Source organism: Neovison vison, chromosome 5, assembly GCF_020171115.1.
Source record: "Neovison vison isolate M4711 chromosome 5, ASM_NN_V1, whole genome shotgun sequence".
NCBI classification, from domain to species: domain Eukaryota; kingdom Metazoa; phylum Chordata; class Mammalia; order Carnivora; family Mustelidae; genus Neogale; species Neogale vison.
In genome coordinates, this window is record NC_058095.1 from 82,246,172 (window position 1) to 82,270,732 (window position 24,561).

Genomic DNA, 24,561 nt, shown 5'->3' on the forward strand with positions numbered 1-24,561 from the left:
CACACGGGGTCGGCATGACCTCAGGTCCTGCGGGGTCACAGAAGGATCGGGGGTGTCCGAGTGTCGCAGAGCTTGCGGATATTGGAACGGGAAAGCCGGCTGCAGAGACAGAGCCGACAGTAAGCTCGCAGCTCGGAGTTGCCTTGAACCGGTCGCAGGCTCGGTGAGCTCGGAGCGCGGCCGGAGGTTGGGCAGACGCGAGTTACTGGGAGCTGTTCGCTGAGGGCGCACAGGGGAGCGGGGCCCCGGGCTCTCGGCTCCTCCGGGCCGGAGACCAGGAGGCCGCCATTTGTATTCCCGTCCTCCGGAACTCTACGGAAAGCGCTCAGGGAACAAAAGCTCCTGAAAGCAAAGCCGAGCAGGTCACTCAGCCCGGCCCCTGGTAAGGGCGGTGTAATTCCGCCTGGGGCAAAGACACTTGAGAATCACTACAACAGGCCCCTCCCCCAGAAGATCAACAAGAAATCCAGGCAAGAACAAGTTCACCTACCAAGGAGTGCAGTTTCAATACCAAGGAGAGAGCAGCAGAATTCCAGAGGAGGAGAAAACAAACCACGGAACTCATGGCTTTCTGCCTGTGATTTTTCAGTCTTGCACTTAATTTAATTTTTTTCTTTTTCATTTTTTTTCTCTTCTACTGCTAAAATTTTTTATAACTTTTACCCTTTTCTCTTTTAACGTTTTTTAACTAGATTATCTAATATATATATTTTTCTTTTTTATACTTTTGTTCATTCATTTTCTTTTTTTTTAATTCTTTTTTTTTCTTTTTTTCTTTCTTTCCTTTTGAACCTTTTTTTATCCCCAAATCAGAAGAGATCCTAATCTCTTCAATCTTTTTTTTCTTAATTCTTTTTTAAATTCTTGATTGAATTTTTAATTCAATCTCTTTTTTTTAATTCTTTTTTTTTTCTTTCTTTCTTTTTGAACCTCTTTTTATCCCCAAATCAGAAGAGATCCCAATCAGAAGAGATTGGGAGATCCCAATCAAAGGAGATCCCAATCAGAGGAGATCCCTCACCCAATCGTGAGGGGGGAGAAATCCCCCCTCACGATTTGGGATCTCTTCTGATTTGGTTAAAGCATATTTTCCTGGGATTGTTGCCACCCTTTTAGTATTTTACTTGCTCCTTCATATACTCTTAGCTGGACAAAATGACAAGGCGGAAAAATTCACAACAAAAAAAAGAACAAGAGGCAGTACCGAAGGCTAGGGACCTAATCAATACAGACACTGGTAATATGTCAGATCTAGAGTTCAAAATGACAATTCTCAAGGTTATAGCCGGGCTTGAAAAAGGCATGGAAGATATTAGAGAAACCCTCTCCAGAGATATAAAAGCCCTTTCTGGAGAAATAAAAGAACTAAAATCTAACCAAGTTGAAATCAAAAAAGCTATTAATGAAGTTCAATCAAAAATGGAGGCTCTCACTGCTAGGATAAATGAGGCAGAAGAAAGAATTAGCGATCTAGAAGACCACATGACAGAGAATGAGGAAGCTGAGCAAAAGAGGGACAAACAGCTACTGGACCATGAGGGGAGAATTCGAGAGATAAGTGACACCATAAGACGAAACAACATTAGAATAATTGGGATTCCAGAAGAAGAAGAAAGAGAGAGGGGAGCAGAAGGTATACTGGAGAGAATTATTGGGGAGAATTTCCCCAATATGGCAAAGGGAACGAGTATCAAAATTCAGGAGGTTCAGAGAACGCCCCTCAAAATCAATAAGAATAGGCCCACACCCCGTCACCTAATAGTAAAATTTACAAGCCTTAGTGACAAAGAGAAAATCCTGAAAGCAGCCCGGGAAAAGAAGTCTGTAACATACAATGGTAAAAGTATTAGATTGGCAGCTGACTTATCCACAGAGACCTGGCAGGCCAGAAAGAGCTGGCATGACATTTTCAGAGCACTAAACGAGAAAAACATGCAGCCAAGAATACTATATCTAGCTAGGCTATCATTGAAAATAGAAGGAGAGATTAAAAGCTTCCAGGACAAACAAAAACTGAAAGAATTTGCAAACACCAAACCAGCTCTACAGGAAATACTGAAAGGGGTCCTCTAAGCAAAGAGAGAGCCTACAAGTGGTAGATCAGAAAGGAACAGAGACAATATACAGTACAGTCACCTTACAGGCAATACAATGGCACTAAAATCATATCTCTAAATAGTTACCCTGAATGTTAATGGGCTAAATGCCCCAATCAAAAGACACAGGGTATCAGATGGATAAAAAAACAAAACCCATCTATATGTTGCCTCCAAGAAACTCATTTTAAACCCGAAGACACCTCCAGACTTAAAGTGAGGGGGTGGAAAAGAATTTACCATGCTAATGGACATCAGAAAAAAGCAGGAGTGGCAATCCTTATATCAGATCAATTAGATTTTAAGCCAAAGACTATAATAAGAGATGAGGAAGGACACTATATCATACTCAAAGGGTCTGTCCAACAAGAAGATCTAACAATTTTAAATATCTATGCCCCCAACGTGGGCGCAGCCAACTATATAAACCAATTAATAACAAAATCAAAGAAACACATCAACAATAATACAATAATAGTAGGGGACTTTAACACTCCCCTCACTGAAATGGACAGATCATCCAAGCAAAAGATCAACAGGGAAATAAAGGCCTTAAATGATACACTGGATGAGATGGACATCACAGATATATTCAGAACATTTCATCCCAAAGCAACAGAATACACATTCTTCTCTAGTGCACATGGAACATTCTCCAGAATAGATCACATCCTCGGTCCTAAATCAGGACTCAACCGGTATCAAAAGATTGGGATCATTCCCTGCATATTTTCAGACCACAATGCTCTGAAGCTAGAACTCAACCACAAGAGGAAGTTTGGAAAGAACACAAATACATGGAGACTAAACAGCATCCTTCTAAAGAATGAATGGGTCAACCGGGAAATTAAAGAAGAATTGAAAAAAATCATGGAAACAAATGATAATGAAAATACAACGGTTCAAAATCTGTGGGACACAACAAAGGCAGTCCTGAGGGGAAAATATATAGCGGTACAAGCTTTTCTCAAGAAACAAGAAAGGTCTCAGGTACACAACCTAACCCTACACCTAAAGGAGCTGGAGAAAGAACAAGAAAGAAACCCTAAGCCCAGCAGGAGAAGAGAAATCATAAAGATCAGAGCAGAAATCAATGAAATAGAAACCAAAAAAACAATAGAACAAATCAACCAAACTAGGAGCTGGTTCTTTGAAAGAATTAATAAAATTGATAAACCCTTGGCCAGACTTATCAAAAAGAAAAGAGAAAGGACCCAAATAAATAAAATCATGAATGAAAGAGGAGAGATCACAACTAACACCAAAGAAATACAAACTATTATAAGAACATACTATGAGCAACTCTACGCCAACAAATTTGACAATCTGGAAGAAATGGATGCATTCCTAGAAACATATAAACTACCAAAATTGAACCAGGAAGAAATAGAAAGCCTGAACAGACCCATAACCAGTAAGGAGATTGAAACAGTCATTAAAAATCTCCAAACAAACAAAAGCCCAGGGCCAGATGGCTTCCCGGGGGAATTCTACCAAACATTTAAAGAAGAACTAATTCCTATTCTCCTGAAACTGTTCCAAAAAATAGAAATGGAAGGAAAACTCCCAAACTCATTTTATGAGGCCAGCATCACCTTGATCCCAAAACCAGACAAGGATCCCATCAAAAAAGAGAGCTATAGACCAATATCCTTGATGAACACAGATGCGAAAATCCTCACCAAAATACTAGCCAATAGGATTCAACAGTACATTAAAAGGATTATTCACCACGACCAAGTGGGATTTATACTAGGGCTGCAAGGTTGGTTCAACATCCGCAAATCAGTCAATGTGATACAACACATCAATAAAAGAAAGAACAAGAACCATATGATACTCTCAATAGATGCTGAAAAAGCATTTGACAAAGTACAGCATCCCTTCCTGATCAAAACCCTTCAAAGTGTAGGGATAGAGGGCACATACCTCAATATCATCAAAGCCATCTATGAAAAACCCACTGCAAATATCATTCTCAATGGAGAAAAACTGAAAGCTTTTCCACTAAGGTCAGGAACACGGCAGGGATGTCCATTATCACCACTGCTATTCAACATAGTACTAGAAGTCCAAGCCTCAGCAATCAGACAACAAAAGGAAATTAAAGGCATCCAAATCAGCAAAGAAGAAGTCAAATTATCACTCTTCGCAGATGATATGATACTCTATGTGGAAAACCCAAAAGACTCCACTCCAAAACTGCTAGAACTTATACAGGAATTCAGTAAAGTGTCAGGATATAAGATCAATGCACAGAAATCAGTTGCATTTCTCTACACCAACAACAAGACAGAAGAAAGAGAAATTAAGGAGTCAATCCCATTTACAATTGCACCCCAAACCATAAGATACCTAGGAATAAACCTAACCAAAGAGGCTAAGAATCTATACTCAGAAAACTATAAAGTACTCATGAAAGAAATTGAGGAAGACACAAAGAAATGGAAAAATGTTCCATGCTCCTGGATTGGAAGAATAAATATTGTGAAAATGTCTATGCTACCTAAAGCAATCTACACATTTAATGCAATTCCTATCAAAGTACCATCCATCTTTTTCAAAGAAATGGAACAAATAATTTTAAAATTTATATGGAACCAGAAAAGACCTCGAATAGCCAAAGGGATATTGAAAAACAAAGCCAAAGTTGGTGGCATCACAATTCCGGACTTCAAGCTCTATGACAAAGGTGTCATCATCAAGACAGCATGGTACTGGCACAAAAACAGACACATAGACCAATGGAACAGAATAGAGAGCCCAGAAATAGACCCTCAACTCTATGGTCAACTAATCTTCGACAAAGCAGGAAAGAATGTCCAATGGAAAAAAGACAGCCTCTTCAATAAATGGTGTTGGGAAAATTGGACAGCCACGTGCAGAAAAATGAAATTGGACCATTTCCTTACACCACACACAAAAATAGATTCAAAATGGATTAAGGACCTCAATGTGAGAAAGGAATCCATCAAAATCCTTGAGGAGAACACAGGCAGCAACCTTTTCGACCTCAGCCGCAGCAACATCTTCCTAGGAACATCGCCAAAGGCAAGTGAAGCAAGGGCAAAAATGAACTTTTGGGATTTCATCAAGATCAAAAGCTTTTGCACAGCAAAGGAAACAGTTAACAAAATCAAAAGACAACTGACAGAATGGGAGAAGATATTTGCAAACGACATATCAGATAAAGGACTAGTGTCCAAAATCTATAAAGAACTTAACAAACTCAACACCCAAAGAACAAATAATCCAATCAAGAAATGGGCAGAGGACATGAACAGACGTTTCTGCCAAGAAGACATCGAGATGGTCAACAGACACATGAAAAAGTGCTCCATATCACTCGGCATCAGGGAAATACAAATCAAAACCACAATGAGATATCACCTCACACCAGTCAGAATGGCTAAAATCAACAAGTCAGGAAATGACAGATGCTGGCGAGGATGCGGAGAAAGGGGAACCCTCCTACACTGTTGGTGGGAATGCAAGCTGGTGCAACCACTCTGGAAAACAGCATGGAGATTCCTCAAAATGTTGAAAATAGAACTGCCCTATGACCCAGCAATTGCACTACTGGGAATTTACCGTAAAGATACAAACGTAGTGATCCAAAGGGGCACGTGCACCCGAATGTTTATAGCAGCAATGTCCACAATAGCCAAACTATGGAAAGAACCTAGATGTCCATCAACAGATGAATGGATCAAGAAGATGTGGTATATATACACAATGGAATACTATGCAGCCATCAAAAGAAACAAAATCTTGCCATTTGCGACAACATGGATGGAACTAGAGCGTATCATGCTTATCGAAATAAGTCAAGCGGAGAAAGACAACTATCATATGATCTCCCTGATATGAGGGAGTGGTGATGCAACATGGGGGCTTAAGTGGGTAGGAGAAGAATCCATGAAACAAGATGGGATAGGGAGGGAGACAAACCATAAGTGACTCTTAATCTCACGAAACAAACTGTGGGTTGCTGGGGGGAGGGGGGTTGGGAGAAGGGGGGAAGGTTATGGACATTGGGGAGGGTATGTGCTTTTGGGTAAATTGGAAGGGGAGATGAACCATGAGAGACTATGGACTCTGAAAAACAGTCTGAGGGGTTTGAAGTGGCGGGGGGGTGGGAGGTTGGGGTACCAGGTGGTGGGTATTATAGAGGGCACAGCTTGCATGGAGCACTGGGTGTGGTGAAAAAATAATGAATACTGTTTTTCTGAAAATAAATAAATTGGAAAAAAAAAAGAATACAAAAAAAAAAAAGAATGGCTAAAATTAACAAGTCAGGAAATTACAGATGCTGGCAAGGATGAGGAGAAAGGGGAATACTGTTGGTGGGAATGCAAGCTGGTGCAACCACTCTGGAAAACAGCATGGAGGTTCCTCAAAAAGTTGAAAATAGAACTATCCTACGACCCAGCAATTGCACTACTTGGTATTTACCCTAAAGATACAAACATAGTGATCCAAAAGGGCACATGCACCCGAATGTTTATAGCAGCAATTTCTACAATAGCCAAACTATGGAAAGAACCTAGATGTCTGTCCACAATAGCCAAACTATGGTTAATTACTTTTAAAAACTGTTTTTTGTAAAGACTATATTCTTTGTTATCTGTGATTTCTGAAGTCTCTATCCTTTAGCTTAATGCTCAGCTAGTGGTTTGAAATTTTCTTAAATGCCTGGAGTAAAAAAAAGAGAGAGAGAGAAAGAAAAAGAGAAGAGAGGGACGCCTGGGTGGCTCAGTTGGTTAAGCAGCTGCCTTCGGCTCAGTTCATGATCCCAGCGTCCTGGGATCGAGTCCCACATCGGGCTCCTTGCTCGGCAGGGAGCCTGCTTCTCCCTCTGCCTCTGCCTGCCTCTCTGTCTGCCTGTGCTCACTCTCTCTCCCTCTCTCTGACAAATAAATAAAATCTTTAAAAAAAAAAAAAGAAAAGAAAAAGAGAAGAGAAAAAAAAGGGGCATCTGGATGGCTCAGTTAGTTAAGCATCAGACTTTGGCTCAGGTTGTGATCTCAGGACCCTGGAACTGAGCGTTGGGTGGAGCCCACATTTGGCTCCAAGCTCAGCAGGAAGGCTGCTTCTCCCTCTCCCTCTTTATCTGCCCCTCCCCCTGCTTGTGTGCATACACTCCCTCTCTCACTCTCTCTATCAAATAAATTAATAAAATCTTTACAAATTTTAATAAAAGTTAAAAAAAATAGCCTTCAGGTCTTTGGAGATTGGCTCTGTGTTGGGACATTCCTTCTATGTTTAGGCAGGCTATTTATAAATCTGCCTCCAGTTCCTGCTTGTGCTGAGTCTTGATAAAGAAAAGTTTTAACTTTTAAAGTTTATGGTCGCTGCTCCTGGGTTCCCAGAGAAGCCATACTTTAATTTTTACCAAGGTCAGAATGACTTAACCAAACTTCAAAGAGGGGCCCTATTTCTGCCCCAGCACACATTATACATCTGCTTCATTAGCAAATAATCTAAAAGAAACATTTCAAACTAAGAAGTAAAAATCTCCCTACATCCTGTTCCCATACCTCCAAAGCCTACAATATTGCACTTACCAAAAGCATAAGACAAAGTTTATAATTTTCTGGAATGTCCTTCCTCATGGTGATTTATAATCTTAGTTAACAAAAAAACACATATAATCCTGTATTAAACATTCTTTCTCCAGAGCACTCTCTTCTTTGTGAAGATTGTGTATCTGGGGCAGCTGTCCTCACTTGGGCTGAAATAAAACTGTCTTCCTTTTTTTTTTTTTTTTAAGAAATTCTAAAAGGTTTGTTCATTTTGCATTTTATGCAGGATTGTCAAGTACAACAATAAATAATTCTTGAAATATGTGACGGTACAAAAGAGTGTTTTTATTAGAGCATCAAGACAGAACCCACAGGCAGAAAGAGCTGTACTGTGATTGTAAGGAGGGACTGATTATATAGGGTTTTCTATCCTAAGAAGGTAAAGGTGACATTAGGTCTCCAAGAAATTGAGTCAATAGGTTCCTGGAATTCAGTTATTAAGATCGTGTTTTTCTTGTAAATCATTAAGACAGTTACAAATTATAGTCGAGTCTCATGTCCTACATGAATGTGATATTTGTCAGTTGACCATTTGTTTCTCTCCTGCCTTTGTTCTTAGGCAGTCACCAGTGCCTGAGGAATGCTAAACATATGCTCCTGTTTTGCTCTCAGCTTTCCTTTTGCTCTCTCATGAGCTTCAACAGCTTAAAGATCAGCCAGAGTTATAATATTATGTGTTCTCAAGTCTTTTCTGAGCATGAGTTCTGGGCATGTGTGCTGCTTTCTTGATGTCCCAGTATACACAGGAGCTTTTCAAGGACCTTATTCTTCCAAAAAATCTCACTCCTGACTTTTCTTCCCTTACTTTTCCTCCTAGTCTTTCAGCCTATTCTTTGCTTTTTGGGTTTTTTTGTTTTGTTTTGTTGCCCAGGCAGGAGTTTGTTCATTTTCCTTTCGATGTTCTTGAACATTACATTCCCTAAGTAGTTGTTTTACTGCCTGAGAAAATCTGAGTTAGGAAAAACAAAGGTAAACCCATAGTATCAGTCCTTCACAGAAACCCCACACAGGTCAAAACAAACATAATTCCTTAAGACAAAGTCTCTGCTCCTTCCAGAGCCAGATTATACAAACCGGGAATGAGGACTGGCAAAGGGAGTGAAGCTAGAGTAAGAGAAAACATATAAACATCTCCTACCTTGTTTCAGTGGCCTTTTTCCTGGTTACATATTTGCTTGTTTGCTCTAAAACTTTGACTATCTTCCGTATTCTGATAAGGTTGTTTCTGACAGTTTTTGCTGGGTTTTGGGGCGGGGGGGGTGCCTGGGTGGTTCAGTTGGTTAAGCCTCTGCCTTCTGCTCAGGTCATGATCCCAGTGTTCTGTGATCCAGTCCAGCATCTGGCTCCCTGCTCAGCAGGAGTCTTTTTCCCTTTCCCTCTCTCCCTACCCTACCCCCCTCACCTGCTCTCTCTCTCTCTCAATCTCTCTCTCTCACTTACTTGCTCTCAAATAAAAAAATAAAAATATTTTTAAAACATTTTTAAAAATAAATAAATAAAAATGTTTGGGGGCAGGGATGGACCCTGAGCCTCCCTACTGTACCATTTTTGCTGCTGTCACCTAAGTTGATCCTTATACCACCCAAAAGTTAATGATGAAACAGGGGCCCCAGTAAAGTACCTTGTCCATAGTCCCCTGAGTAATAAATAGTAGAGTCAGAATTCAAGTCCATATCTGCTCTACATCTCTTCTATTCTCATTTAATTCAGTATCTGGAGAATTTTATTGTTTCCTATTATTTCCCCCCACCCAGTGAATCTCAGCCCCCACCTCTCTCGAATGGTAGATCTATATTTATAACTACTTGAGAACACTACAACAAGTTTCAAATTCAGTAAGTCCTAAACTAAATTCATTATCTTAACCTCCTGCTTCTCCATTCTCAAATCCTCCCGAAATTTGCTTCTTACTTGCTTCCGGTAATTACTCTTACTTCTCAGTTAAATAGCAGCACCATTCACCCACTTTTAATCAAACTCCAACTTTGGAGTTAACCTCATTGGCCAAATCCTGCCTGAAAGATGGAACTGAAAAAAATCCGGAACGTTTGATGTGTCTGGGTGGCTCAGTAGATTAAGCCTCCGACTTTGGCTCAGGTCATGATCTCAGGGTCCTACGACTGACCCCCTCTTCAAGGCCCCCTGGGCTCTGTGCTAAGCAGGGAGTCAGCTTGAGGATTCTCTCTCTCTCTCTCTCTCTCTCTCCCTCTGCCCCTCCCCCTGCTTGTGCTCTTTCTCTCGCAAACAAATAAAATCTTAAAAAATCAATCAATCAATAAAATCCTGAATCCGCAGTCTGAAGAGAAACCCGAGCCCAGCCAACTACTTAATTCCGGGCTGGGCCTCTGGAGGCAGCCAAGGGCTGGCTTCCGGCAGCGCTCTCAGGGGCACGGGCTGCCGGGACCGCGCCTCGGGTCAGTGCGGGGAATTTGGAGCCCGGAATCCGGAAGCAGTCTGTGAGGGAGCTGTGGGAGTGGGGAGAGTAGGCAGCGGGGAGCTTCGAGAGCCCACAGCATCGGATGCGAGGAGAGTCCCGAGCCAGGAGCGCCAGGAGCGCCAGGAGCGCCAGGAGCAGCGAGTGTCGGGAGTGGGCCATATCCCCTGGCAGGTGCGTGGGCGCGGCTGGCCGGACCCCGTGGGCGGTTGGGGCAGTCTTGGCCGAGGGTGTCCGTGTGGACTCCCATCCTGAGCGGCTGGCTCGGCTCTGTGCCGCCGCTGATGGTGGTTGCGTGGTTGGCCTTACCGCGCTGGTTGCCCTGGGACAGCAGGCGCGCTCATGCAGCCCAAGGGCATGCCCCCTTCGGGGGCATTGGCGTGTTCTCGAGCGAGTTGGCGGCCCAGGTGACAGGACACAGGTGGGGCCGGTGCTCGAGCGGGTCTCTGAGCGCGCTCCGGGCTCCGGGAAAATGAGCAGATGGCGACAAAACTCTGTTTCTTGCTTCTAGTAGACGCTCCCTGGTGGTCTAGTGGTTAGGATTCGGCGCTCTCTTGCTTCTAGTAGGCAGACACCCTGTCTTCTTAAAATGGGGTATTCTTCAATATAGGTTTGGAAAAGTATACGTTTTAAAAAAAATACAGTATTTTTGTGAATAATCAGGGAATGTAATCTGACCTCGAAATTAGGAACATCATGATAGAAACATTCAGTGTACATGTTGAAGATCAAAGTTGAAAACTTGGAAATCCATTAAATACTTCCTGCGGGGAATGCCCAGTGACTCAGCTGTCCGGAGGAACACGGCACTGCTGAATGTTCCAGACTTTTGACTCTGGATTACAAAATAACAATAAACACATAAAAATATTTAAAGTGGAGCTTAATGCTAAAGGAGGAAATCACTCTCCATATTTGCATGTTGCGGATAGAGTAGCTGGAATTTGTGAGGAGGAGCTCAGGTTGTTTCTCAGGAGCTGGGGATGTGTGTCTTATCCTGTGTTCCTAACAGAGACTGACTCCAGAATCTCCTATGTACACAATAAACTCTGATGCCCACATGAATGAACACTGACTGTTTAGGAGAAGCTTGGAAAGAAGGGAGAGACCGGTGGCACATGTTAAGAAAGCGGCTAGCCAGGAGAGGCCACACATGTAAGAGAGACTCCATATACAATCTGGAGGAAGGCAGAAGTCAAGGCCTGACTTCAGATTTCACAGAATTTAATAGTGTTAGTTTCACTTCCTACAATGAGTAGGAAGACAGAAGTCAAGGCCTGACTTGAGATTTCACAGTATTTGAGTGTTAGTTTCACTACCCCTACAGGACCTCAGCTTTGAAGAAGAGTTGTTTAAAGTGTTTGTTTATATTTTGGTTTCACAAATAGTTCCACGAACTGTACACTTAAAAATGGTTAAAATGGCAAATTTTATGTGAGGTACATTGTGCCACCAAAATAAAGGTTAAAAAATATCTATACTGTTTGACTCAGTAATTCCACTTCTGGCCATCTATTCTAAGGAAACAATGACAGAGATTTGGTCAAAAAAAATGTTTAAGACATTTCCCTCAAAGTGTATTTTTAATAATGAACAATTTTCAGTAACCAAATATCTGGTGACTTGGGGAAGAGTTAAATTACACATAGCAACAACAGATATTTTCAAAGACTATTTAGTGATATTGGGCAAACACTCATTAAAAGTTAGATAAAAGAAACTGACTATAAAATTCAATAAATAATATTCACAAATAACATATTTTTATTAAAATAACTTATAAAATATATTGATACAGGAAAGAATAATATCTAAAGATATTGAAAGAAATATCAAAATCAACAGTGGTGTTATTTCTCATGGAGGGATCATAAGTGCTTTTTTAAAAAAAATATTTTATTTATTTATTTGACAGAGAGATCACAAGTAGGCAAAGAGGCAGGCAGAGAAAGAGGAGGAAGCAGGCTCCCTGCTGCACAGGAATCCTGATGCGGGACTCAATTCCAGAATCCTGAGATCATGACCTAAGCGGAAGGCAGCAGCTTAACCCACTGAGCCACCCAGGTGCCCCCTAAGTGCTTTTTAAAAAACAACTTTACTGAGATATACTTTACATACCGTTAAATTCACCCATTTTAATTGTATGATTCAAAGACTTTTAATGAGTTGTGCATCATCACCATTATCTGGTTTAGAACATTTCCAGCACTGTAGATGCTCTTTATTTTTCTCCATTCTGGTTAACCTACTTTGGGGGAGAAGTTATTTTTAGAAAGACAAATTCATAGTACTTTCCTTGGAAATTTAAGCAAAACTGAAAAATAATACAATTTAAGGTAAAACTAAAAGTAATATAATTTAACAAGAATAAAAATTATTTAAGCTCTTTGAGTCAGTATTGTTTAGGATTTTAGGACTATTTTCTAAGACAACCATTGGAATTGCAAACAAAGATTTACATGTAAGGGTGTGCATCATAGCTTTTTTTCTTTTTCTTTTTTTTTTTTTAAAGATTTTATTTATTTATTTGTCAGAGACAGAGGTAGAGAAAGCAAGTGAGCACAGGCAGACAAAGAGGCAGGCAGAGGCAGAGGGAGAAGCAGGCTCCCTGCCGAGCAAGGAGCTCGATGTGGGACTCGATCCCAGGACCCTGGGATCATGACCCGAGCCGAAGGCAGCTGCTTAACCAACTGAGCCACCCAGGCGTCCCCATAGCTTTTTTTCTTAAAGATGGATTTATTTGAAGGGCACCTGGGTGGCTCAGTCGTTAAGCATCTACCTTCAGCTCAGGTCATGATCCCATGGTCCTGGGATCGAGTCTCATATCAGGCTCCCTGTTCAGCGGGAAGCCCACTTCTCCCTCTCCCACTCCTGCTTGTGTTCCTTCTCTTGCTGTCTCTCTCTATCAAATAAATAAATAAACATCTTTTTAAAAAGATTTATTTATTTGAGAGAAGGTGGGGGCACAGAGGGAGAAACTGTCTCCAGCAGTCTCTCCACTGAGCTGATCCTGGAACCCAAGGTCATGACCAGAGCCAAAATCAAGAGTCAGACTCTTAACCAATTGAGCCACCTAGACTCTCCCATAAGTTTTGTTTTGTTTGTTTGTTTAAAATTTTATTTATTTGTCAAAGAGAGAGAGTGTGAGTGAGCAAGCACTAGCAGGGGGAACAGCAGGCAGAGGAAGAAGCAGGCTACCTCACCTAGCAAGGAACCCGATGAGGGACTGGATCCCTGACCTGAAAGCAGACACTTATCCACCTGATGTCCCAGGTGTCCCTATAGCTTTGTTTTTGATACCAAAATTTAGAAGTAATTTGATTGCCCAACAATAGAAATAGTTCATTTATGACATTTATCTAAAATAGCCTTTCTTAAAAATGTTTTCCAGGAATAATTAATGATTTGATGCTAAAGACAAAATGCTGAAACAAAATGCAAGATAGGTATTGTGAATATGGTATGATTTCAATTTTGCTAATAACAATCAATTACAGTACATACACATAGAAAAAAAGCCTGGAAGAAAAGGCAAACGAAGTTTATTGTTAATTACTTATACATTTCTTTCCATTCGAAATATGACTATTTTTCTTAGAAGTAATTCTTTTCCATATATAGGAAAGTAGAACAGTAAAAGAAATTAAATTAAAACATAAATATGTTTCCATTTAAACATAAGTTGCATATTTTTATTACTAATTGATCAGTTTTTTCTCTAGAATGGCTAACAGACATCCACATAACTAATGGGATTAAGGGTCTTTTAAGTTTTAAAGGATTATGTATAAAATCTGTGGCTTCACTATCAAATATATTAATTTTTAATCTAGAAAGAAGTGCTTTGTGTTCTTAAACCACACACCTGATCTGTAACTGAAATCTGTACATTTTCATTAAGGTGTACAGTACGAGCCTATACCAAAGAATTTTGGAGCGCCATAGTACCAGTCATAAAGCTAGAAATGATTCTAAAACCAACATACTTGTTGCAAGTTTGATCACTGTTCAATTTTTGTAGTTAAAAATGATTGCAATATGCCTTTTTAAAATAATGCCCATATTCACATTGTTTGCATGTAGAACAATTCCTGATGCACTGTCATTTATATTCACTGAAAAGAAAATCCTTTATTTTTTTCCACAGACTCCCCTGAATTTTATTATACTGTGATTTATTTATTTATTATTTAAATTCAATTTTGTTAACATATACTGTGTTACTGGTTTCAGGGGTAAAATTTAGTGATTCATCAGTTGCATCTAACACCCAGTGCTCCTCAAGTGCCCTCCTTAATGGCCATCACACAGTCACCCCATCTCCCCACCCACCTCCCCCCAGCAACTGTCAGTTTGTTCCCTATGGTTAAGAGTATCTTATGGCTGGGGTGCCTGGATGGCTCAGTTAGTTAAGCATCTAATTCTTGATTTTGGTTCAGGTCATGATCTTGGGGACTTGGGATCGAGCCTCGCATCAGGCTCTGTGCTACACACGGAGTCTGCTGGAGATCCTCTCTTTCAAATAAATAAATAAAATCTTTTTTTTTTTTAAGTCTCTTGTGATTTGCCCCCTCTCTCTTTTTATCTTATTTTTCCTTCACTTCTCCAGTGTTCTTCTCTTTTGTTTCTAAACTCCACATATGAGTGAAATCATATGGTATTTGTCTTTCTCTGACTGACTTATTTCACTTGGCATAATACCCTCTAGTTCTAGCCATGTCAATGCAAATTACAAGATTTCTTTCTTTTTGATGGCTCAATAATATTCCATTGAGAATCCTTTAAAACTATAACCTGAAACTTTTTTCCCTACAGGATGACTGTGAGGATCTTTGCAAATTTTAACTTCTGTTTGAAAGTTAAGCACTTAGCTCGTCAACAGAAGAAAAAGCTACAAAATGACATTAAGGAGAATGGTGGAAATTTTTCCTTTGTATTAAATCCTCAGGTATGTAAACTTTGTAAGAACTGTGTGATAAATACTGTCCGTTCAGGGAGGGTAGTTCAGGGTGCTTGGCTGGCTCAGTGGGAAGATCATGCGACTCTTGATCTTGGGGTCTTGAGTTAAGACCCCATGTTGGGCATAGAGCTTACTTAAAATAATAAATTAATATACTTTTTTAAGGGCGAATGGGTCATGGTTAGAAGGGTAAGCAGAGACAATTGGCCACAGAAGAAAGTCACTGAAGGCAGGTGAAATTATGACATCGTTAACAGAGAAGTTGGGCTGGAGAAAGGCAGAGGAGGAAAGACCATGCATCCCACCTTCTCTCCATTTCCTTGAGCTGTAGAGAAATTCCACGTACCTTATGAATCTGAAGTTATTAGAGTACAAGACCTGAAGACCTAAACAGAAATAATTACAGACCAGCCAAATCTATTCTTGAAGGAGAAAAGTGATGGTGTACAGCCTTTGCAAAAAGCATTCTATCTAATCACTCCCTAGTATATCGTCCCTGAGTGTCACCTGTACAGTGTGACTCAGGACAAAGAAAAACATGTAAACTCATCTTGAACTGCTTATACAGCTTTTACTGCTTGTTTTGTTTATTTAAAATCCGAAGGAAGCTACTTTCCCTCTCTTGAAATGGAATTGTAGGCCTGACAGTTTAAGATTGGTGGCTTAGCCTGACCCTTCCTGGACCACATCCCTGGGGCTTGCTGACGTGAGTCTAGTTTGTTCTGTGAAGTAAGTTCAACTCCAGCTAGATCCTGGGTGCCCTCTGGCATTTAGTAGTTTGCCTGTGATTATCAGAAATGGAATGTCCCTGTTCACCTCCAGTTTAGGCAGAACTGTATATACATCCCTTAATACAGCTTTCCTCACTTGCCTGTTTCCATTTCTGTGCATGGATGAATAATTCATGCCAGTTATGCTTTCTCAGTTTATCTTCTGGGTAAAGAATGCCAACATGGTCTCTCATTTCCAGAAATTCCCACATAGTGTAAACTTTTTGGAAATTATGTTGCCAATGTATATAAACTTTTGAAATGTGCATACCATGTATTATAATGAAGGAGACAACTATGTATTGTTGAGGAATGAGCTCCAAGATGAATTATTAAGTGGAAAAGCAGGTTTATAACATCATGTTTAATATGCTGTCATTTGTGACTAAAGTTAGGGCTGTGTACTTATATGTGTGTTGCCTATGCGTAGAATAGCTTAAAGGATACTCCAGAAACAAGTTAAAACAGATGCCTCTGGGGAGATGAACTGGGAACAATGGTATGAAACATACGTTAAATTATTATTATTATTATTTTACTTTGTAGATATTCTACAATGTGTGTATACTATTTATTCCATAATAAATTAATAAAATTACAACTTAACAAATAAAATAAATAATGAATACCTTTTGAATCTATCATTCCACTCCTAAGAAAACAATTAAACAAATGTACAAATATGTGTACATGAAGTTACTCAGCACAGCATTGTTTAAAGGAGTGAAAACTTGGGAATAACCTCTAGGGTTGGTTAATCAATAATGGTATATCCCTATCCCTATTCTTTAAAAACTATTGATTTTTTAAACTTTTATTTAACTAAAAATTATTTTATTTGTAAGAGTTTTAGAAGTCTGAGAAAGATTACTATAAATTATCTTCAATACTTTTAAGGGTGAACATTCTAGGGCAAGATAGTGACAGAGTAGGGGACTTCATTTTATTTGGTCCCTTGAATTTAGCTGGGTATCTATAGAACTATTCTGAACACACACAAATTCAGCCTGAGTTGTAAGAAAATATATTTGGAACTCTACAAGCAGAAAAACAATTGCTTTTTGCAAGGTAGGAGATGTAGAATTGTGAATCTATGGGGAAGTATCTTAAGATAAACAGAGTGGGGAGGGATCCTCCATAAGCTGGCTGCTGGAAAGTGATATAACACTGGAGCATGAAATCAGAACTCTTAGAAATTGCTCACTAGGACAGATTTCTTAAAGGGTCACAGGAGATGGAAAAAGCAGAATTCTAAGTGGGTCATTGTGATCTCGGAGGATCCCGGAGACACAGAAAGAATGGGGGTGCCTGATCCGTTAGGGTACCCAAGCAGTGAAGTGGGAAATTGGTTATGGTCAGAGAGCTCAGAAGGGACTCTCAGCTCCAGTCACCATAAACCGTGAGCTGGGCTGGTAGGAAGACCACTCTTCGCCCCAGGCAACTGGAACATGTGGGCTGTTTAACATCTCCTGGATAGAAACAAAACAGCTGCTCCCATGAATCTAGCAACAACTCTCAGGGAAGTAGTGGCCCCAGGAAGGAGAGTAGGATGGCATCCAGCTATTACCTGGGAGCAATGGAGCAGGGTCCGTGCCTGACCCCAGAATCACTCACAGTCACAAAGACACAAAGTGCAGTGAGGCTCGTGGACTCTTAGAGCACCCCCTGGTGCGAATTGGGTGCAAATTGCCGGAGTCTGTGGAGTGTGGCACACAGAGGCTGTGCCTATGACTGGACAACAGCTCTCAGGCACTGAGAGTAGGAGAGTAGGATGTCACCCAGCTGTGACCTGGGAGCAGCAGAGCAGGATGTGTGTGAGCTCACAACCACTTGCAGTTACAAAGACACAAAGCGAAGTGTTGCTCACGGGCACCAGAGGCACCCCCCAGGAGAAGTGTAGTGGGGGTGAACTGCAGAAGTCTGTGGGCTTGATATACACAGATGTGAAGATAATTTGACCTGGAGGGTTTATTGAAGAAGGGGAACTGTGATCTCGTGCCTCTGAGCCAGAGATCCTGGCATGGCTGTTTTTGCTCTGACCCTCTGAAGAGGTGTGGAAAGCCACCAAGAAACAAAAGCGACACAGACGACCAGTTCACCTTGAGCCCATCCCCCTGACAAGGGGTGGGGCAACTTTGCCCAGGGAAAGACACCTGAGAAGTAGAACAGCAGGCCCCTCCCTGAGAAATCCCACAGGATGGTAAAACCCCAGAACCAGGGGCAAATAATGTATTGAGTTCCAGATGTTACCTCATGATTGGTTTATCCTTCAGTCTAAAATTTTACATTTTTTTAAACTTTTCCACATTTCAACTAGATTCTTATTTTACCAACTTATGTTTTTAAGTTATTTTTTAACTTTTTTCTCACATCTACATTTTATAGATTTATGCCTCATTCTTGTCCTTTTTTCACTCTATCCAATTATATATATATATATATATATATATATATATATATATATAAACTTTGCTTTCCTTGCAATTTTGGGATGTAGTGTCTTCTAACACAGAAACCAAAATTCAATCAGGAGCAAGAGTATCACCCTGCTTTGTCCACCCTGTGAGAGTGTAGTGTCTCCCACGCCCCTTTTTTAATTGTTTTGGTTCATCTTGCCTTGTTTGCTTTTCTGTGGTGGTATCTGACCTCTTTGGATTTTTTCTTTCCTTTTTTTTTTAAGATTTTATTTATTTATTTGACAGACAGAGATCTCAAGTAGGCAGAGAGGCAGGCAGAGAGAGAGAGAGAGAAGCAGGCTCCCTGCTGAGCAGAGAGCCTGATGTGGGGGTTGATCCCAGGACCCTGAGATCATGACCTGATAGCAATTATAAAGTTAATAGCTAGGCTTGAAAAAAGTATAAATGACAATACAGAATCTCTAAGGGTGGTAATGAGATCTAATCAGGCCTAAAAGTGCTAATGATCTAAAAGTGCTGTGAATGAGATGCCATCTAAATTGGATGCTTTAACAACTAGGGTCAGTGAGACAGAGAGAAAATCAGTGATCTAGAGGACAGGCTGATGGAAAGGAAGGAGGTTGAGGAAAAAGAGATAAAAACAACTAATAGCCCATGAAGAAAGGCTTTGAGAACTTAATGATGTGTTGAAAAGAACCAATGTCAGAATCATCAGGATCCAAGAGAGGGTGGAAAGAGAGAGAGGGCTAGAAGGTATATTTGAGCAAATCATGGCTGAGAACTTCCCTAATTTGAGAAAGAAAATAAGCACTCATGTCCAAGAGACAGAGAGGAACCCTCCCCAAATCAATAAAAACAGATCAACACCCTGACCTATAATAGTGAAGCTTGCAAATCTTAGAGCCAAAGAAGTTATGCTGAGAGAAGCTAGGGAGAGGAGATTCCTTACATATGGAGGGAGGAACATCAGAATAACATCAGATCTATCCACAGAAACCTGGCAGGCCAGAAAGTGCTGGAGAGATATATTCAGAATACTAAATGAGAAGAACATGCAGCCAAGAATACTTTCTCCAGCAAGGCTGTCATTCAGAATGGAAGGAGAGATACAGAGTTTCCAGGACAGACAGAAACTGAAAGAATATGTGACCACCAAGCCATCCCTGTAAGAAATACTAAGGGGGATACTGTAAGCAAAGAGAGAGCCCAAGAGTAACATAGACCAGAAAGTAACAGACAATCTACAGAACAAACTACAGACTTGGCAGGCAATACAATGTCACTAAATTCATATCTTTCAGTAGTTACTCTGAATATAAACAGGCTGAATGTTCCAATCAAAAGACACAGGGTATCAGATTGGATTGAAAAAGGAGGACCCATCCATATGCTGTCTACAAGAGACTAATTTGAATCTAAAGTCAACTCAAAATTAAAAGTGAAGGGATGGATAACCATTTACCATGCCAGTGGACCTCAAAAGAAAGCTGGAATAGCAGTTCTCATATCAGACAAATTAGATTTTAAACAGAAGACTTTCATAAGAGATGTAGAGGAGCACCATATCATACTCAAAAGTGTCTATCTGACACGAAGATCTAACAATTGGAAATATCTATGCTCCCAATGTGGAAGCAGCCAATTATATAAAACAATATCCAAAGTAAAGAAACATATTGATAATAATGCATTAATAGTAGGGGACTTGCAGACCCCACTCACAGCAATGGACAGATCATCTAAGCAGAAGATCAATAAAGAAATGAGGGCTTTGAATGACACACTGGCCCAGATGGACTTCACAGATACATACAGAACACTCCATCCTAAAACAACAGAATACTCATTCTTCTTGAGTGCACATGCAACATTCTCCAGAATAGATCACATACTGAGTCACAAAACAGGCCTGAACTGACACCTAAGACTGAGTCATTCCCTGCATATTTTCAGACCACATGCTTTGAAACTGGAACTCCATAACAAGAAGAAATTTGGAAGGAACTCAAACACTTGGAGATTAAAGAACATCCTGCTAAAGAATGAATGGGTCAATCAGGAAATTAAGGAAGATCTTAAACAATTCATGCAAACTAATGAAAATGAAAACACATCAATTCAAAACATATGGGGTACTGCAAAAGTTGTCCTGAGAGGGAAGTACATAGCAGTCAAAGCTGTTCTCAAAAAAATCGGAAAAATCCCACATACATAAGATAACTGTATACCTAAAGGACCTGGAGAAAGAATGGCATATAAAACCTAAACCAAGCAAAGGAAGAGAAATATTGAAGATTAGAGCACAAATCGATGAAATAGAAACCAGAAGAACAGTAGAACAGATCAATAAAACTAGGAGCTGGTTCTTTGAAAGAATTAATAGGATTGATAAACCTCTGGCCAGATGTATACAAAAGAAAAGAGAAAGGACCCAAATTAATAAAATCATGAATGAAAGGGGAGCGATCACAACCAATATCAAGGAAATAGAAGTAATTGTTAAAATATATTACGAGCAACTATATGCCAAACTATATGCCAAAATGGATGCATTCCTAGAAATGTATAAACTACCAAGACAAACAGGAAGAGGTAAAACACCTGAACAGACCAATAACCAGCAAGGAAATTGAAGCAGTAATAAAAAACCTCCCAAAACAAGAGTCCAGAGCCACATGGCTTCCCAGGGGAATTGTACCAAACATTTAAAGAAGAGGGGCACCTGGGTGGCTCAGTCGTTAAGCATCTGCCTTTGGCTCAGGTCATGATCCCAGGGTCCTGGGATTGAGCCCCACATCAGGCTCCCTGTTTGGTGGGAAGCCTGCTTCTCCATCTCCCACTCCTTCTGTTTGTGTTCCTGCTCTTGCTGTCTCTCTGTCTCTCTCTGTCTCTCTCTCTGTCAAGTAAATAAATAAAATCTTTAGCATAAAAAAAGAAGAAATAATACCTATTCTACTGATGCTCTTTCAAAAAATAGAAATGGAAGGAAAACTCCCAAACTCCTTCTATGAAGCCAGCATTACCTTGATTCCATAACCAGACAAAAACCCTCATCAAAAAGGAGAATTACAGACAAATGTCCCTGATGAACATGAATGCCAAAATACTCAACAAGATCCCAGCCAATAGAATCCAATAGTACATTAAAAGGATGATTCACCACTACCAGGTGGAGTTTATTCCTGGGGTGCAAGGGTGGTTCAGCATTCACAAATCAATCAATATGACAGAGCACATTAATAAAAGAAAAGACAAGAATCATATGATCTTCTCAATTGATGTAGAGAAAGAATTCAACAAAATACAGCATAATTTCTTGATTAAAACTCTTGAAGGACAGGGATAGAGGGAACATACCTCAATATCATACAAACCATCTATGAAAAGCCACAGCAAATATTCTCAGTGGAGAAAAACTAAGAGCTTCGTGTTCCTAAGGTCAGGAACTCAACAGGGATGCCTGCTCTCACCACTGCTGTTCAGCATAGTACTAGAAGTCACAGCCTTAACAATCAGACAACAAAGAGAAATAAAAGCATTCAAATTGACAAAGAAGTAAAACTCTCTCTTTGTAAATGACATGATACTTGATGTGGAAAACCCAAAAGACTCCACCCCAAAACTGCTAGAACTCATAACAGTGATTCAGCAACATGGCAGGATACAAAATCAATGCACAAAAATCAGTTTCATTTCTATACACTAACAATGTGTCTGAAGAAAGAGAAATTAAGGAATTTATCCCATTTGCAATTGCACCAAAAACCATAAGATAACTACGAATAAACTTAACCAAAGAGGCAAAGGATTTGTACTCTAGAAATTACAGAACACTTATGAAAGAAATTGAGAAAGACACAAAGAGATAGAAAAGCATTCCATGCTCATGGATTGGAAGAATAAACATTGTTAAAATGTTTATGCTACCCAGAGAAATCTACACACTCAATGCAATCTATCAACTTTTTTCACAGAACTGGAATAAACAATCCAAAAATTGTATGGAACCAGAAAAGACACCGGTCACAAGGAGAATGTTGAAAAAGAAAACCAAAGCTGGGGGCATCACAATGCCTGACTTTAAGCTGTATAACAAAGATGTTACCATCAAGACAGCATGGTACTGGCACAAAAACAGACACATAAATCACTGGAAGAGAATAGAAAACCCAGAAATGGACCCTCAACTCTGTGGTCAACTAATCTTCAAAGTGGGAAGGAATATCCAATAGAAATAAGACAGTCTTTTCAATAAATGGTGTTGGGAAAATTGAAACTGGACTATTCTCTTACACCATACACAAAGATAAACTCAAAATGGATGAAAGACCTAAATGTGAGACAGGAATCCATCAAAATCCTAGAGGAGAACAACAAATGTTGGCGAGGATATGGCATCAAGCTGGTACAGCCCCTCTGGAAAACAGTATGGAGGTTCCTCAAGAAGTTAAAAATAGAGCTTCCCTATGATCCAGTATTTGCACTACTAGGTATTTACCCCAAAGATACCGATGTAGTGAAAAGAAGGGACATATGCACCCCAGCGTTCATAGAAACAACTTCCTCAATAGTCGTTAAGAGTGGGAGGAGCCAAGATGTCCTTCGACAGATGAATGGGTAAAGATGTGGTTCATATGTACAATGGAACATTACTCAGCCATTAGAAAGGATGAATACCTACCATTTGCATCCACACATATAGAACTGCAGAGTATTATGCTAAGTGAAATAAGTCAAGCAGAGAAAGGTGGTTATCATATGGAACCCATACATGGAACATAAGGAATAGCGCGGAGGACCATAGAAGAAGGGAGGGAAAACTGAATGGAAAGAAATCAGAGAGGGAGACAAACCATGAGAGACTCTAGACTCTGGGAAAAAAAACTGAGGGTTGCAGAAGGCAGAGGGTGTGGGGTTGGGGTAACAGAGTGAGTGGCATTAAGGAGGGCACATTATCTGATGAGCACTGGGTGTTATATGCAACTAATCAATCATTGAACACTACATCAAAAACTAATGATGTACTATATGTTGGCTAATTGAACTTAATAAAGAAAGACTTTTAAGGATGAAACTAACAGATTAAAGTATTTAGATTTGTTTCTATATGTACATAATGAATTCTTTTTTTCTAAGTGCACACATATAATCTTAGACAATGCTGATGTTCTGAGCCAGTATCAACTGAAGTCTATCCAAAAGAACCATATCCATATTATAAACCCAGATTTTATATGGGACTCTATCAAAGAAAGGAGGCTCTTGGACATAATGAATTATGATCCTAATAAGGCACTGGCCATCACACCACCTCCTTGTCAAAAGGCAAGCAGTTCTGGTAAGTATTTTATATAAAGCGCTTAATATATTACAGATGCTATAGTAAACATTTTGCTTTATCAAAGGCAGTATGTCAAAGAATGGTCTAGACATATTACAAAAATTATCAAACATCCTCAGGTCCTTCATTTGTGACATGATGGCACTGGGGAACTCATTCTGACCCTGCAGCATACTAGAAATGCATTTCATTACTATACTCACCATAATCTTTTTTTTTTTACGATTTTATTTAATTATTTATTTGTCAGAGAGAGAGAGAGAGAAGGAGGACACAAGCAGGCAGAGCGGCAGGCAAAGGCAGAGAGAGAAGCAGGCTCCCCACTGAGCAAAGAGCCCGATGCAGGACTCAATCCCAGGACCCTGGGATCATGAGCTGAGCCGAAGGCAGTGGCTCAACCAACTGAGCCACCCTACTCATGATAATCTTAAGAAAAGAAAAATATCATTTGAAATTGTATATCCATCAATGAGTTTCAAATAATACAGATATTAGAATTCTCCTCACATGTCTCTTAAAATAAAATCATGATCTATTCTATCTTTTATTTTAATCTACCTTCTTTTTGTCCCATTTGTACTATCCTTAGATTACCAATTACTATAGTTACTTTAAGAACATTAAAAAAAGGGACGCCTGGGTGGCTCAGTTGGTTAAGCAGCTGCCTTCGGCTCAGGTCATGATCCCAGCGTACTGGGATCGAGTCCCACCCACATCGGGCTCCTTGCTTGGCAGGGAGCCTGCTTCTCCCTCTGCCTCTGCCTGCCTCTCTGTCTGCCTGTGCTCGCTCTCTCTCCATCTCTCTCTGACAAATAAATAAATAAAATCTTTAAAAAAAAAAAAAAAAAAAAGAACATTAAAAAAAAAAAAAAAAGAATACCGTGTTAAGTATGACCTGTCGCAACCAGCGTGACAAATCTACCAGGAAACGTGAGGGTAAGAGGATGGTGAAAAGAAA

General features: G+C 40.0%; 1 protein-coding gene across 1 annotated transcript in view; it reads left to right on the forward strand.

The window, feature by feature from the left end:
* Window positions 1–10,078: 10,078 nt before the first annotated feature.
* PARP4 (poly(ADP-ribose) polymerase family member 4) overlaps window positions 10,079–24,561 on the forward strand; it is a 133,642-nt gene continuing 119,159 nt past the window's right edge. Inside the window, 3 exon segments of the mRNA XM_044249370.1 lie at window positions 10,079–10,289; window positions 14,931–15,063; window positions 23,399–23,600. Coding sequence (XP_044105305.1) covers window positions 10,201–10,289; window positions 14,931–15,063; window positions 23,399–23,600 — 424 coding nt within the window. The 5' untranslated portion in view covers window positions 10,079–10,200.